The sequence below is a fragment of the Triticum aestivum genome, chromosome 4A (assembly GCF_018294505.1).
Source record: "Triticum aestivum cultivar Chinese Spring chromosome 4A, IWGSC CS RefSeq v2.1, whole genome shotgun sequence".
NCBI lineage: Eukaryota > Viridiplantae > Streptophyta > Magnoliopsida > Poales > Poaceae > Triticum > Triticum aestivum.
Genome location: NC_057803.1, coordinates 17,150,076 through 17,167,005, shown reverse-complemented (window position 1 = coordinate 17,167,005; position 16,930 = coordinate 17,150,076). Strand labels below are relative to the sequence as shown.

At 42.3% G+C, this 16,930-nt stretch overlaps 1 protein-coding gene across 1 annotated transcript; it reads left to right on the top strand.

Annotated features, from left to right (window-relative positions):
- The first annotated feature begins 11,595 nt into the window (after positions 1-11,595).
- On the top strand, positions 11,596-16,214 carry LOC123084835 (glutathione reductase, chloroplastic). Its single transcript, XM_044506346.1, has 11 exons — positions 11,596-12,059; positions 13,011-13,236; positions 13,348-13,626; positions 13,718-13,894; positions 14,002-14,055; positions 14,146-14,294; positions 14,819-14,882; positions 14,953-15,123; positions 15,205-15,342; positions 15,509-15,573; positions 15,874-16,214. Exons 1-10 carry the CDS (start codon positions 11,701-11,703, stop codon positions 15,542-15,544), a joined length of 1,653 nt encoding a protein of 550 aa, XP_044362281.1. The 5' UTR covers positions 11,596-11,700; the 3' UTR covers positions 15,545-15,573; positions 15,874-16,214.
- The last annotated feature ends 716 nt before the right edge of the window (positions 16,215-16,930 follow it).

Sequence of the window (16,930 nt, the reverse complement as noted above, 5' to 3'; positions counted from 1 at the left end):
TGATGTAGCATGAATAGAGTTTGAGACGAGAAAAGCATAGATAGCTAGAGGAGGTTCTTAGGCATTCTTGTCCATCCACTTGGCAAAAGGAAATAAAAGCAAACAATCAAAACAACAAGTGGATGTCCTCGAATGAGTAGAATATGCAACCAGCATGCTCACACAATAAGATGGCAAATGAAATATGTGACAAGGCATGCACAACCAATTCTAGCATCTATCAAGCAATTTGCGATGACAAGGTCATCTATATATGAGTATATTGACTTAGGAGTCAAGTGAGAACACTTGATCATAGGTCATACTCATCGTTTAAGCTCAAGTGGGGTTACCACTTTTACATAAAGCATTGTTGTGTTCACATCTTTAGAGTTGCTTTAGCTCAAGTCTTAGAGTAAAGCTCCCCCTAGATGTGATATCCCCCCTTAGAGGGATGAACTAACCTCGGGTTTTGTCGATGATGACTTCATGTAGATGTTGAAGATGTGGATGCTCAATGTTGATGTAGATCACTTGGAGCTATCCATTTGAGTGAATTGCACTTTCAATACCTACATGGGTTAGTCCCACAAGGAACAAACAAGGATATCCATAGACATAGAGTGATGCACACACAAGATGATGTCCATGAAAACTTTTAGGTTACCTTGTCCCTTGTCTTACCAACAAGAGGGTTTGTGACTCCTTGAACTAGTGCAAGATGTGGAAGTTGATTGCACTTGTTCTTGCCAAAATGATAAGAGTGAAGTATGTTGGCGGAGTCACCCTCAAGAACTCTCTAGTTCTTCTTCTTTTGGATCCACACCATCTTGATGGGAATCCTTGGAGTTGTAGTCGTACTTGATGAAGTGGAACTTGAAGTAGTCTTGGGAATCCACTTGACTAAGGTCTTAGGAGCTTCTTCAAATGCATCAATTTCCTCTTGAAGCTTGTCCTTGCCTTTTTGCTTGTAGTCTTGTGGTGGAAGATCATCTTGAGCTTGTGTCCCCTTGAAAGAAGTATCATACTTCTCTTGTTGAGGAACAAACTTTGTCTTGGGGTATTGATCTTCTTCCCACTCAACTCCATTGGCATTGAACTTTCGTTCAAAACCAACACCTTGATTCTTCCGGTGCATTCCTTGCTTGCGCACAATTTCCTCGAATTGCTTACTCCCGGCAAGGCTTTTGTACACTCCTTTCTCTATAATTCCCTTCAATAAGCTATTTTCTTGCTCAAGTGTAACTTGGCTAAGAGAATCATTAGTGGAATCAAGAGAACTACTAGAAGCAACAATATTGGATTTAGCATGATCATTGTTACTGCTAGAGGAAGAATCTTTCTTGTTCTTGTTACTAGACTTGACTTGAGGCATGTAAGTGGATAAGAGTAAACGCTTGGCAATGTAAGAAGAACTTTTCTTGCGGAGATCATCATTGATTGCTTTTAAGAACTCATGCTCTTGCTCAAGATTGAGCTTTTCAAAGCGTAATTTCTCATGAGCTCTTAAAAGTTCTCGATGATCTTCGAAGATAGTTTCATGAGCTAACTTAAGAGTGTTTAGTTCTTTAGTTAGAGCCTCAATCTTCTCCTTATCATTGTCATTCGTTTTATCTTGATTAGCATGATTAATTGACGTTTCATCATAGTATTCATCACTAGAGTTGTCAACAAGCAAATCATCACCTAACAAGTCATCTTCATCACTATTGAAATCAACATACTCGGGGTGTGTTACCTTAGGACCTTTGGCCATGAAGCATCTTCCAATTCCTTCATTTGGTGAGTCAAATATGTCGTAGGAGTTGGTTGACACAAGTGCTAGACCGGCAACACCTTCATCTTGAGTATCTTCGGAGTCGGAGTGATAACTTCTCTCGGAGTGGCTGTCGGAGTCGGAGCCGGATACCCATTCACCAACATGAGCTTGATGTCTTCGTTTTGTGTAGCTCCTTGATGATTTTTCCTTCCTTTCCGAATCCTTGCTTCTCCGTGAGTATCTTCGTTCATAACGATCATCTCTACTCCTTCTCTCTCTTGGTGGTGATTCTTTGCTTCTTCTTTTTGGAGAATCTTCTCTTCTCTTGTAGGGAGCCGTACACTCATTGGAATAGTGTCCGGGTCTTCCACAACTGTAGCAGTTTCGCTCTCGACTAGAAGATCTTTTGTCATTGTAGGACCTTGACTTGAAGCTTCTATCTTTGCTTCTACTCTTGTAGAACTTGTTGAAGTTCTTCACCATTAAGCTCAATTCTTCATTGAAGTTTTGTTTCTCACTTGATGATGTAGGGGCTTCACATGAGGCTTTGTAGGCACCACTTGATTTGTTGTGAAGTTCCTCTTTATCCTTAAGTGACATCTCATGAGCAACAATTCTTCCAATCACCTCCGTTGGCTTGAGATCTTTGTAATTGGGCATCATTTGGATCAATGTGCACACGGTATCATATTTTCCATCCAAGGCTCTTAGAATCTTCTTGATGATGAATCTATCGGTCATCTCTTCACTTCCTAAGCCGGCAATCTCATTTGTGATGAGAGCAAGCCTAGAGTACATTTCAGCGACACCTTCACCATCCTTCATTTTGAACTTGTCAAGTTGACTTTGAAGCACATCCAACTTGGATTCCTTGACGGAGTCGGTACCTTCGTGCATATCAATCAAAGTGTCCCAAATTTCCTTTGCATTCTCAAGACGGCTGATTTTGTTGAATTCTTCGGGGCACAATCCGTTGAAGAGAATATCACAAGCTTGAGCATTGTATTGCAACATCTTCAACTCATCCGCGGTAGCTTCACGGTTTGGTTCTTTCCCATCAAAGAAGTCACCTTGCAAACCAACACACACAATAGCCCAAACGGCGGGGTTATGTCCAAGAATATGCATTTTCATTTTATGCTTCCAACTAGCAAAATTAGTACCATCAAAGTAAGGACCTCTACGGTGATAATTTCCCTCGCTAGACGCCATACTCTCCTAGGTTGTGAAACCAAGGCTATGACCACCAAAAGCTATGGAGATCAAAGCAAATGGAGACCAAAGCTCTGATACCACTTGTAGGATCGAAAGTATGTCTAGAGGGGGGGTGATTAGACTACTTGACCAAATAAAAACTTAACCTTTTCCCAATTTTAGTTCTTGGCAGATTTTAGCTATTGTAGGACAAGTCAAGCAATCATCACACAATTCAAGCAAGCATGCAAAGAGTATATTGGCAGCGGAAAGTAAAGCATGCAACTTGCAAGAATGTAAAGGGAAGGGTTTGGAGAATTCAAACGCAATTGGAGACACGGATGTTTTTCCCGTGGTTCGGATAGGTGGTGCTATCCTACATCCACGTTGATGGAGACTTCAACCCACGAAGGGTAACGGTCGCGCGAGTCCACGGAGGGCTCCACCCACGAAGGGTCCACGAAGTAGCAACCTTGTCTATCCCACCATGGCCATCGCCCACGAAGGACTTGCCTCACTAGCGGTAGATCTTCACGAAGTAGGCGATCTCCTTGCCCTTACAAACTCCTTGGTTCAACTCCACAATCTTGTCGGAGGCTCCCAAGTGACACCTAGCCAATCTAGGAGACACCACTCTCCAAGAAGTAACAAATGGTGTGTTGATGATGAACTCCTTGCTCTTGTGCTTCAAATGATAGTCTCCCCAACACTCAACTCTCTCTCATAGGATTTGGATTTTGTGGAAAGAAGATTTGAGTGGAAAGCAACTTGGGGAAGGCTAGAGATCAAGATTCATATGGTAGGAATGGAATATCTTGGTCTCAACACATGAGTAGGCGGTTCTCTCTCAGAACATATGAGTTGGAATTGTGTATGTGTTCTGATGGCTCTCTCCACGAATGAAGAGGAGGTGGAGGGTATATATAGCCTCCACACAAAATCCAACCGTTACACACAGTTTTCCAATCTCGGTGGGACCGAATCAACAAACTCGGTCGGACCGAAAAGGTAAACCTAGTGACCGTTAGAGATTTTCGGTGGGACTGACATGCAACTCGGTAGGACCGATATGGTTAGGGTTTGGGCATAACGTAATCTCGGTGAGACCGATTACACAAACTCGGTGAGACCGAGTTTGGTAATAAGCTAACCAGAGAGTTGGTCAGGTAAACTCGGTGGGACCGATTTGCTCTTTCGGTGAGACCGAAAAGTTACAAAAAGGAAACAGAGAGTTTACACTGCAATCTCGGTGGGACCGATTCGCTCTTTCGGTGAGACCGAAAAGTTACGAAAGGGAAACAGAGAGTTTGCAATCCCATCTCGGTGAGACCGAGATCCCTATCGGTAGAACCGAATTGCTAGGGTTTGGCAGTGGCTTATGACAAGTGAAACTCGGTGGCGCCGGATAGAAAGAATCGGTAGGACCGAGTTTGGCTTAGGGTTTAGGTCATATGTGGATATGGGAAAGTAGTTGAGGGTTTTGGAGCATATCACTAAGCACATGAAGCAAGAGGCTCATTAAGCAACACCTCATCCCTCCTTGATAGTATTGGCTTTTCCTAAAGACTCAATGTGATCTTGGATCACTAAAATATAAAATGAAGAGTCTTGAGCTTTTGAGCTTGAGCCAATCCTTTGTCCTTAGCATTTTGAGGGTTCCACTTTCACATCCATGCCATGCCAATCATTGAGCTTTCCTGAAATAGTCATCTTGGAATAGCATTAGCTCAATGAGCTCTATGTTGTTATGAATTACCAAAACCATCTAGGGATAGTTGCACTTTCAATTCTGTGGTTATTTTACTGATGTAGCTTACCAATCATGTTATTTGCTGTTACCAACATGTACCTGATTTTGGCCATTGTCGTTTAATATAGTTTTTGGTCTCATTAACAACACACGTTGGTGTCAAGATGAGCGACATGGCCTGCTATGATCAACAACTTCTGAGTCATAGGATTTGATGCATTATTCTGTGTGAAAAAGGGCAATGAATGCATGAATTAAGTTTTTTTGGTTTGAAGCAACTAGCAATTTCTACGTATAACTATACTAATAGATGAGAGCATGTGTGCATATGTATGTGGTTTTCAAGGAGAATTATGTGACCGTGGCGTTCGTGCTCGTCGGCGGGACGGTGCAAGGCGCAACTCCGACGTGGTCGCGTGGTGGATGTGCAGTGTAGGAAGCGGTTCCTTGCCGGTTGGACGGCGTTCAGGCGCAACCCCGGTGCCCACTGAGTACTGCCTCAGCTACAACCTCCCTCGGTGAGCTCCATCTTCCTCCTGCTCATCTGCTTCGGCTACTATATTAGACATGGTCGTGGCTATATTGATGTGGTGCTTGTCTGGTTGATGCTCTATGCCCTACTCATGCATCGGTCCCTACCTGAGCTCTGTAGTTGTGGATGCATGCTATTCTAGGGTTTGCAGGATGTTGTTCATGTTTGGTTGCTATCATAGGAGCTCCTGTGATGATTTGGTTTACATGTGGATGTCGTATAGCTATGCTCCTGGATTTGCTAAATTGACCAGTGGTGTTAGTGCTAGGGCGATGATGATTAACATTGGCTGAAATAAGTGTGCCTTTGAGCAATCGAGGCATCGGTGGGTATCAAGTTGGATCCTCCCTCTTGTCTCTAGAATCCTTTTTGATCATGTGATACTTGTTGTTCTGCCCTTGGATGGTCATTCTTGTTGAGTGATAACCAGGGTAGCTACCTTGTATAAACAGATTGATCTGGTGATAAGAGATGACGGGGTAGGCTATATGATCGAGGAAAGGCGAATCTGAGCCCACTATGCAATGAACCCTGAACCCTCTTTATTGTATTTAAAGGTGTTGCTTATTTATCGAGAATCCATCCAGAAAGTAGAGAAGGATGTTCCTACAAGCCTCCTCAGCGATTTGGATTCCTGGCCGTTGGATCTGGCTGCTTGATGCGATCTGGGCCGTCAGATCAACCCCTGGAACGACCTCGCTCGTTGGATCAGATCCTGTACTGTAGGAATGAATAGTTTCACCTCGACCGTGCCACCGCATGTAAATAGCCTACCCCGCCAGGGGCATTTTCATCATTTCACGCTTGCGTGTATAAATTGCGTCCCCGCTCTCGTGGAGATGACCTAGCCGCCTCTCTCCTCGGCTACAACCACCCTTGGTGAGCTCCGTCTTCCTCCTGCTCCTCTGCTTCGGCTACTGTATGGGACAAGGTCGTGGCTATGTTCATGTGGTGCTCCTACGGTTGTTGCTCTATGCCCTACTCATGCATCGGTTCCTACTTGAGATCTGTAGTAGTGGATCCATGCTATTCTAGGGTTTGCAGGCTGCTGTTCATGTTCAGTTGCTATCATAGGAGCTCGTGCGATGCTCTGGGTTACATGTGGGTGCCCTGGTCCTGTAGCTATGCTCCTGGATTTGCTAAATTGATCAATGGTGTTCGTGCTAGGGCAATGATGATTAACCATGGCTGAAATAAGTATGCTTTTGAGCAATCGAGGCACCTGTGGGTATCAAGTTGGATCCTCCCTCTTGTCTCTAGAATCCTTCTTGATCCTGTGATACCTATTGATCTGTCCTTGGATGGTCATTCTTGTTGAGTGATAACCAGGGCAGCTCCATTGTATAAACAGATTGATCTGGTGATAAGAGATGACGGGGATAGGTTATATGATCGAGGAAAGGTGAATCTGAGCCCACTATGCAATGAACCCTCAACCCCTTTTATTTGTATTTAAAGGTGTTGCTTATTTGTGCTCGAGTGTTTATAGTTGTCTTATGTAAAGATTTCTTCTCTCTCATATCTTTATTGCATAAAAGTTGTTCTTGATCTTTTATTGTTTGTTGTTGGACCTTGATTTCATCTGGTTAAGAGTAAGTTGCACATTGTTATGCTAGAAAGACTCGCTCCCAGCAAGTTGTCTGTTGAATGGCTTGTTTTAATTTGTTGATAAACCAGCAGAAACCACAGTGTCCTGTTTCTAATAACATCGTCCTTAGGCTGGTTAATGTTTGTATTGGAGCTGAGTATTTTTTTATATTTGCTGTTTATATCCAATATTGCTCCGTTTCATTTAGGACATGCCTGATGAACACATCTATCTATATGCCCCTGATGAACCATGTATTTAATATTTAATACTATAAGGCATGCACAGGAAGCAAATAATCAAGGCTGGGAAAGAAGTGTCATGTCTAATTGCTCTTTATTGCTTGTGTAAACCAAAACAAAAACCGCCACAGACAACTATTTTGCATATATTCATCTGGTGCGAGCAGGGAGCACAATTAGTATCACTGTAAACACAAAACTAAATGAGAAGCAAAGTGGAATGTTTTATAGTGTAAGACATAGGATTGCACATTTCCAGTTGCAACTTGCAATTGAATTGTAAACTAAGTATTGTAATAACACTCTTTCATTGGCCCTCACTACCCTTGACCAATCTATCCAAATCATTATGTCATTTGTGCCTCCCACCATTGTCAAGAACCATGTTAACAAAAGGAAACTCCGAGCAGGAACCATTCTTCAGGTGGCTTTCATTTCGCTCATCGTTCCTATATTTTATTTCGCTTGTTTTTTTACCATCTTCCTTCTCTGTCCGTTTCATGGTTGGGACGGTGGCGTGGCGTTGGGGCTGTCTTGCGGGTCGACCGGAGAGGGAGCACACCGAGTGGGCTTCTGAGATGGCTGAGGTGATTATTTGCTCCCTTGTTTGTCTTTCTCTTTGTGATGTGTATGTGCTCATCAAGGGCTTTGTTGTTTTTTAGGGATCTGTCTAGGGTTTCCTGGTTAATCCATTCTGATTTTGGTCTGCTCATGCTCTTGGCTTCTGGACCGTGGTGCTCGAGGTGGTCTAGCTGTCGTCGCCGCCCCTGCTCGATGTCGCGCCACCCGTTTTCCCCGCCGTCGACGAGCTTCTCGGGCTCTTCAATGATTCTTGCAAGGAGGTCATATGCAAGAGAGTAAGAGGTGTGTTCTTATTCTTCTTCTTCATCATCATCATCATCACCATCATGGAGAGAAAGATAAGAAAACCATTAGTCTCATCATCTTATGGAGCTGAGTGTCGTCCCATAACTATTGTTGCACGATTTATCATATTATAAATGTTAATCAGGCCATTAAATTTGCATTGCATTGTTCCCCTAAACGAATTGCATTTTTGCTGTTATTGCTTATTGTTGTTGGCAGGACAAATATGTGTAGTTTATAACACTGTTGCAGGATAAATGCAAATTTGATTCGCTTTTTTCTTGCACCGGCAACATCATCTCTGCATGTGCTGTTTAGGTTGTGTTAGTAATGACTAATGAGAAAGTGTGGCAAATAATCGCTGAACAGAGTCGGATGATTCATTCATGTGCCAGTGTCTCGCTATATGCCAATAGTTAGTCATGATTCATTTTCACTTCTGCATACGCTATTTTTTAGAAAGTGATCGCAATACTGTAGTTTTTACAAATTGCAAGGACGAAAAAAAAATCTTCAGTTCTATTTTAAAAGTAAAACCAGATGATCAGCACCGTCAGCCACGTAGACTGATTTTGTAGGTTGATACTAGAGGCTAATTATATGTGAATTGCTGATGAGTAGAAAGCAAATGTATAGAGGGCATACCAACTACTGTAAGGTCGAGAATTCATATACATCATTTATGCATGGGTTTGTTGTATTTCTAATTTCCAAATGTTTACTATGTGTGTAGTTGCATAGTATTTCTTGATAATTCAGACGCAGTAATTATGCATGTGTGTGCCATGTATCTTATTTCCAAATGTTTACTGTTTTTGTCGTTGCATAGAATTCATATACATCATTGTATGGTGATCGGATGCATACTTCTTTGGAATATAGAACCATGTTACATTGCTATTCTTACTTTTTATATTGGTGCAATTTTAATGAATTGCAGAGGCTGCTAAAAGACAGAGGCATACAGTGTTTTTTTTAATTCACTCAATCAGGTTAAAACACAAAACAATGTAAGTTTATGTTGCTTCTTGTATGGGTTAAATGTTTTTTACATGATTTTTCTCTGGTATACACACTTCATCTTTAATAACAGGTCATGTGACAATCTAGGAGTAGGAGTATTTGTTTGATATGTATTCATCATGCAACTTTGTCCAAACTGATAATCAGGTGGTAACTTTGTAAATAATAATTAGAGGCTTAGAACTTTCAGTAAATCCATAGTATTTACAGACTGGAATCACATTACTAGAAGTAGGTTTATAATCAAGCGAGAATCATGTTTTTGCAGATTTCCTCAACTCTTTATTCAACAATTATGGTGATTTTGTTTCTGGATGCGGTCCTTTTCTTTTAACTTCTAATGTCAATGACAAAATTCTACACTCACCGTTTCTATAGTGAGGCACACTGGTTATATTTGCAGCTGCATGTGGATCGACCGCAGCCTCACTATTTTTGCCTACAAGTATATCATGGTTTTGGACAGACTTCATACATTGTTGGTGCTAAATTTGTTTTTGGTGATTAATGCTACATTTACATTGATCCTTGCAACCCCAACTTGGTGGCATGTGTTTATTGTAAAAGTAGTGTGTCCGTGCATATCTATTTTGAAGCCCTTCACTTGCTAACACGAGTGACATCTAAGAATCAGAGTCCACTGATGAACAATTAATTATAATTGCACTGTATATCCTTTCTCCTGGGGGTTATTTGTTAGTCTTCTCTGACATTTAACTGGAAAATGCGTATTTTCATCATTTCACTGATAGTATAATACTGAACTTAAACATGTATTCTTGGATGATAAGTGTGAGTTGTGGACTTCCTGCCCTTTATCACAAATCGACAGTACGTACTTCAGAATTTAGTTGACATAAGATTAATCATATTCCTATTTTGAGCAGGAAAGAGTACCTTATTGAACCAACTCTTTGGGACTAATTTCAGGGAGATGGATACCTTCAGGGGAAGGTATACTCAATTTTCTTTACATATATTTCTTTCATTTTTTTCACTTCTCTTATCATGAAACTATGCTTTCAAATGTAGTACACCCTTAGATTTGATAGTATATTTCTATCGCTAGGAGAGGTATGTTTACTTGTAGTTTGATTCCCTTGTTCTTTTGACCTTTCGAGTAGCAAAGTGCAACATTAGAGAGATACTGGAAGGTTATGTACTTGGTAAGTAGAATAGTTACTGGTATGGTTTGGCAACAATCACTGAACTGTCAATTAGACCTAGAAGATAAGAAATAAAGACACCATGCATTTTCTCTTCTTTCTGTCATTCTGTGAGCATTCGGTGCTCCAACCAGAAAAACTTGGACCTTAAAGCATCTAATGTACATCTATTCATCATAACTGGCCAGAGTTATATAACTGTAAACCTCTTGTGTTCTATTACAAATGAAGCAATTGAGGAAAATTGCTATATCTGTGACATCTTATGTGTAGATTCTTGCCTACTTGGTTGAAATTTGTAGTTGCTGGTACCGATGCCATTTAGCTTTCCCCCAAATTCTTGATTGATTGATCTTGAACTGTGGGAGCTGCTCACAAGCTTAACAAATGCCAGGGCCTTTAGTTTAATACAGAACCAGATGCAGTCATGAATGCAGAGCAGCTGGTGACTCCACTATATAAAGATCTCTGAAGAAATGAATTACATACAGCTTTACAGCAATCTCTATAGAATGGAAGCAAGTCATGTCTCTCGCTGGAAGGGGAAGGAGGAGAGCTCGACCGGAGCTCAGCAGATGAGGGGCGCCTTGATCCATCCGTTGGCGAAGGCGATCGCCTTCAAGATTAGAAGGGGAAACCATCGCTCACTGTACATATGTTTTAGAGGGAAATCACAAGTGCATTTTCTATACAAAACCATTATGTGGTCATCATAATGGAATATCACTCATGGAGGCAGTTGAACCAAGCTATCTATGCCTAACTATGACTTCATAGTTTTATCGCCTCCATTGCCGTTGTGGTAGCTTTTGCTCTCTTATGTTCCTACTCGTATAAGTGAACTTAATGTGAGCTAATTTATTTTTGTAATCTCATGACTGCATTGAACTTGATGTTTTGCTACTTCTGGGGTGGATTAATTTTTACAATCTCATGATTTTGTTGAACTCAATGATGTTACTCTTCTGGAATGTTTATTTTTTCCCATGAACCAGAAAATCAGTTGTTGACGTTTTAGATGTGCTAAACTTGCTTCCTACTGATGCATCATGCGGTTTGATCTTCCATCACTTGACATATCGGTTGGACTGGCACCCTCGCGCCAAGGCGCGTTGCCGATCTAGTATTTAGGAACGGAGGGGGTACTAACCAAAGCCGAGGCATTGAGATCCCCTTCCCCGACATCGGCGACCAAGTGTCAGTCAAATAAAAGACGAATTCATAGACTCGCCGAGGTAGCTTAGAGGTGATGAGTGCCATAGCCGCCGCAAACACGAGAGGGGAAATGGCCTTCTGTGCCGTTGTTTGCTGTCACATGAAGGCGTCCTAGAACCCGCCTTAGAACATTGCGCGCGGGAGGCTTGACCGTTCACTTTAGCTACCCCTTTACGTAAAAGCATAGAGTACGCTTTCGGCAGGAAGTGCTGTTATTCGGAAGTACGCTTTCGGAATAAAGAAAGAGGAATCTAAACAAATTCGTACTACTCCACTCATCGCCAATCGTCTCGCCTCCCCCTTCCTCTCCCCTCCCCACACTTCCAGAAAGGAGCCGGCGGCAGCGCGGCGAGAGCTCGGACCTCGGAGGAAGAGAGAGAGAGCCATGGCGACCACCGCGGCCCTCCCCTTCTCCTGCGCCACCACCGTCCAGACCCTGACCCGGACCCTCTCCCCGCGCCGCTCCCTCCTCATCCACCGCCACCGCCTCCGCTCCCTCGCCGCCTCCCCGCGGCTCCCGGACCGCGCCCGCCCCCGCCTCCGCCGCCCCGTCTCGGCCTCCGCCGCGCCCAACGGGTCCTCCTCCGGGGGGGAGCACGACTACGACCTCTTCACCATCGGCGCCGGGAGCGGCGGCGTGCGGGCCTCGCGCTTCGCCTCCACCCTCTACGGCGCCCGCGCCGCCATCTGCGAGATGCCCTTCTCCACCATCTCCGCGGACGACCTCGGCGGCCTCGGGGGCACGTAAGTGGATGCCGCTTCTCCTGCTTCCGTGGTTCGTTTGTCGGCAGGGAAGGTTTGGCCAGGCCGTGCGTTGCAGCGTAGTATGTGTGCTTCGCCAAGTTTCTTCTGGAATGACAAGCGCCTAGTGTTGAATGTGTCGCGCGATTGGGCCACTTCTGCACTGGTTAGCTAGATTGCTACCGCCACCTCACCGCACGCCTTAGCTTGCTGAACTGGATTCTTAGAGTGAAGATTCCTATTATGCCATTCAGTTCTCATCACATTCGCATGCCATTTAAGGGTTAGAGGCTACATGATGGTGGGGATGTTTGTTTCTGGTGATGTTATTGTTGCATGAGTGGTCTTATTATATGGTTTCAGCACATCCAGTTATCCTTGCTTTGGAATTTTTTACACTAGTAAAGATAATGTTCATATGTGGTTCAGACAGCTGTCCGAAGTTTTTCGGTTTCTAGTTAATTGGTATTAGTAGAGGAATTTGACTGTAGGCAAGTTGCACACTGTTTCATGCTGCACCATCATACTGTAGCCTATTTCAGTATTGTGGCATATTTGCTGTTTCCTTGTGTAGAATTGAACCCATGCGCTTGATAATTCTTAACTTTACTATGGAGTAAATGTCATGTTATTAATATGATTGCATAAAAAAAATGGCTCCACTGGAATCAAGAGGTGCAGTTGCAGTATGTAGCAAGTTTCGAGAGACAAGCAGTTCTGCGTTTATCTTCTTGCATTTTCCTCACAATATCTTGGTTTGTCAATTATCATGTTTATATGTCCAATCTTTCTGTGTTCCACAGTCCACATCAGTATCGATTGAGGACTGTTTAGCACTACAGTTTTGGCCTTCATAATTTGCATATCCTTGTTAGTTTTGTTATGCATATTGAATTCCTAACTCACTTTTATGCCAGAATGCATCTATAAGAACTTTATTTGTTTTCATCACAGATGTGTGCTTCGTGGGTGCGTTCCCAAGAAACTGTTAGTGTATGCATCCAAGTTCTCTCATGAGTTTGAAGAGTCTCATGGCTTTGGATGGACATATGATACTGATCCAAAGCATGACTGGAGCACTCTGATAGCCAACAAAAATACAGAGCTGCAACGCCTAGTTGGCATTTACAAAAATATTTTAAAGAACGCAAACGTCGATCTAATTGAAGGCCGTGGAAAGGTTGGGCAATGTTTGTAAATCCGGTTAAAGTTGGGATAGATAGACTGCTTTCTGAAATGAATTCTGTTGGAAGGTGCAGTTACTGATATAATTTTTGTTCACTTGATACAGGTGGTTGATCCACATACTGTTAGTGTGGATGGCAAGCTCTACACCGCTAAGAACATACTTATAGCTGTTGGTGGTCGACCATCGATGCCCGATATCCCAGGAATAGAGCATGTTATAGATTCCGATGCTGCACTAGATCTGCCTTCAAAACCTGAGAAAATTGCAATAGTGGGAGGTGGATATATTGCCTTGGAGTTTGCTGGCATTTTTAATGGCTTAAAAAGTGATGTTCATGTGTTTATTCGGCAGCCGAAAGTTTTAAGAGGGTTTGATGAGGAGGTGAGAAAGTATTAAGAATAACATATAATAGTGTCAACGATAGATGAGGTGCCTTGTACTTCTGACTTATTTTTTCAGTTTTGAACTTCAGGTCAGAGATTTCGTTGCTGAACAGATGTCTTTAAGGGGTATCACATTTCATACTGAACATAGTCCTCAAGCTATAACCAAATCAAATGATGGTTTACTATCTTTGAAGACAAACAAAGAAACTATTGGTGGGTTTTCACATGTAATGTTCGCAACAGGTCGTAAACCGAATACGAAGGTTAGTAGTACCATCTGAGACATTTTGTTTTTGCTTAGTTATATCGTATATCACAGTTTTATGAATTCGTTCATCCTAGAGTCCTAACATAGTTGTTGTTCTTGTAGAACCTCGGACTGGAGGAGGTTGGGGTTAAAATGGACAAGAAGGGGGCTATAGTGGTAGGTAAAATAATACGTGGCCTTCAAGTTCTTCTGGCTTTTATTGTCACCATGACATTTGGATTCTTGTTATATATTTGTCCTTGCTAGGTCGATGGGTATTCTCGAACCTCGGTGGATTCAATTTGGGCTGTTGGAGATGTTACTGATAGGATCAACTTGACTCCGGTTGCACTGATGGAAGGTGGAGCATTTGCGAAAACTTTATTCGGTGATGAACCTACCAAACCAGAGTACAGGTATTTAATCATTTATCAACTCACAACCAGGAATCTTAAAAACCATATGGTTGAGCCGTTGAGGCAATGGTTGTTCTAGAAATGATGTATATCTTGTTAGTTGACCATGAGTGGTTACCTCTCCTGATGATAGTTTACAGGACCAGATTTGATTTAGTTTTTATTTCCTTGTTTTTCACTTTCAGAAAGTATTGTGGATTTTTAAAATTATGGTAGCCTTTCAAGTTAGTCCTCCATCCCCCAGTTCTATGGACGCAAGTTTGTGACCCTTAGGGTGCCCTCTAACCCTCGTCAGCCAAATGAACTAAAATTTGAAGTGATGTGACTTTTGAAAGTTGAGTTCATTTGGTCAATTTGTTTGGATAAATATTTTTCTGCTTCACCCAGCCTGACAATCTCCTGAAACTGAATTTGCACTGAAATGCATAATTTAATTTCATTGCTTTTTAGTTTTTTTTTTGTTATTTGAGACTGGATATCATTGCTCTATTGAATGCTTTTTCATTGTGATTTTTTTTTGACAGAGCTGTACCAGCTGCTGTTTTCTCCCAACCACCCATTGGGCAAGTTGGCCTTACCGAGGAGCAGGTGATAATATATGGCTTGCATCAAAGTTTGTTGCACAAAAAGGAGGTTGCTCATATGCATATTTGTGCAGGCTATTGAAGAGTATGGAGATGTTGATGTCTACTTGTCAAACTTCAGACCTCTTAGAGCCACTCTTTCTGGATTACCTGATCGTGTACTAATGAAGCTCATTGTGTGTGCTACTACGAACAAAGTTGTAGGAGTGCATATGTGCGGTGATGATGCACCTGAGATAATCCAGGTCTGCATGATTTTGTATTATTCTTCACCATTGTTGCTTCTTTCAAGGCTTGTTTGTCATGTTTCTACAACTATGTGACAGGGAATTGCAATTGGTGTTAAAGCTGGGTTAACGAAGCAAGATTTTGATGTCACTGTTGGCGTTCACCCAACATCTGCAGAGGAATTTGTCACTATGAGGAGTCCAACTAGAAAAGTTCGAAGAAAAACTGCAGCTGAGGTACATGATATGCTACCTTTTTTTAAACGGATTCCTGCATTTAGCCTATTTATTAGTGAGAGACTATATGTGTTCTATCAATCAGCTCTTTTCAGCTAGAAGTAGCTGCATTATCTATATATACGATGTGGAAAATTTACACTTTGTGCTGGTTATTTCCTTTCAGGCAGAGTCTAAGGATGAGGTCGTCACTCAGAAGTAGATAATGCCGTTGACCGTTGTACATAGAAGGTAAGCATGTGCATTCTTTTGACCTGTCACTCTATGCCATCCTTTCTTCTTAGCACGTACATTTATCATTGAGCAATGGTGCCCGGCATCATTGTATTGATCTTGATTCACCAAATCATCAACAATAGTTGCAAACCCTGTCTTTGACTAGTCGAGTTTTCTTATAAGGTGTTTATCTTTTCTAAACTACTATGACACTTTCGTATTCTAATTAGCACTTACTGGCTGTTAGCAAGGAAGTAGCTTGGCCAGGCATGTCTGTCATCATTCCTCTGGTTCTTATTTAGTTTGTTGCTGCAGTCATTCTCGAGGATGCCACCGGCCGAAACCTGACTGGAAATACACAGCTGAAACAGGTGCACCGTTGCCCGAGAAATCTGTCACGACGAACCCTCTGAAGATGTACGATAACGATGAGTTGCTACCTCTGTTTTTTTGCCATCCCATTTGCACACTTCTTTCCTTGCTGCTTGAGGCTTGAGCACGCTGGTCGTTGAGTTTCTTTCCCCCATCTGCTATTCATGTGTAATAAATGGTACAATGTGGCTGTGTGGGTGGGTATCTCAACCTGGAAACATCGCTCCCGAATACCAGTATAGAGTTTAACTACCCGCAAATCGATCTGTGACCAGTTAAGTGCCCGTGTTTATGTCTTGTATGTTCCTTTTTCTGAGGGAAAAGCAATAGCTTTATTATTATTACACAACGAGGAAGGGCAAATTGGCTGCTACAAAGCTAGCAGTACGTGCAGGCACATCATGCTCCCAGAGCAAGGCTACTTGCAGAACACGAAATAGCCTCTCCATTCTGGCACGTTGATGAGCAGGTTTATTTAGCTCCCTAGTGCATTCAAGAACCTCCATCCATTCCATTTTGGAGAAATTAGTGCGGAGATGGAACTCGAGATCCTCCATCGCTGCAGCCAGGTTTGAATCATCACCATGGAGCTCAGCGCATGCATTATTACTCCATCCAGTCCTTTTTAGTTCGCATATAAGATTTGACTGAAGTCAAGGCTCGTAAAGTTTGACCATCTTTATAGAAAAAAGTACCAACATTCACAATCTGAAATCAATATCAATAGATGTGTCATGACTTAAAGTTTCATATTGTATAACTTTAGCATGGCAAATGTTGATACTTTTCCATATAAATACGATCAAACTTTGTGAAGTTTAACTTCAGAGAATTATAATATGCAGAGTAAAAAAGACCGGAGGGAGTAGAAGCTGACGGCGCGTCTCCAGAGTCCAGACAGACCCTGATCGCACCCAAAGGCACCAACCGCTTGAGTAGCTAGCCGGCATGGGAGTCACTAGTCAGTCACTCACTCACGCACATCGTACTCCCCAGCCAG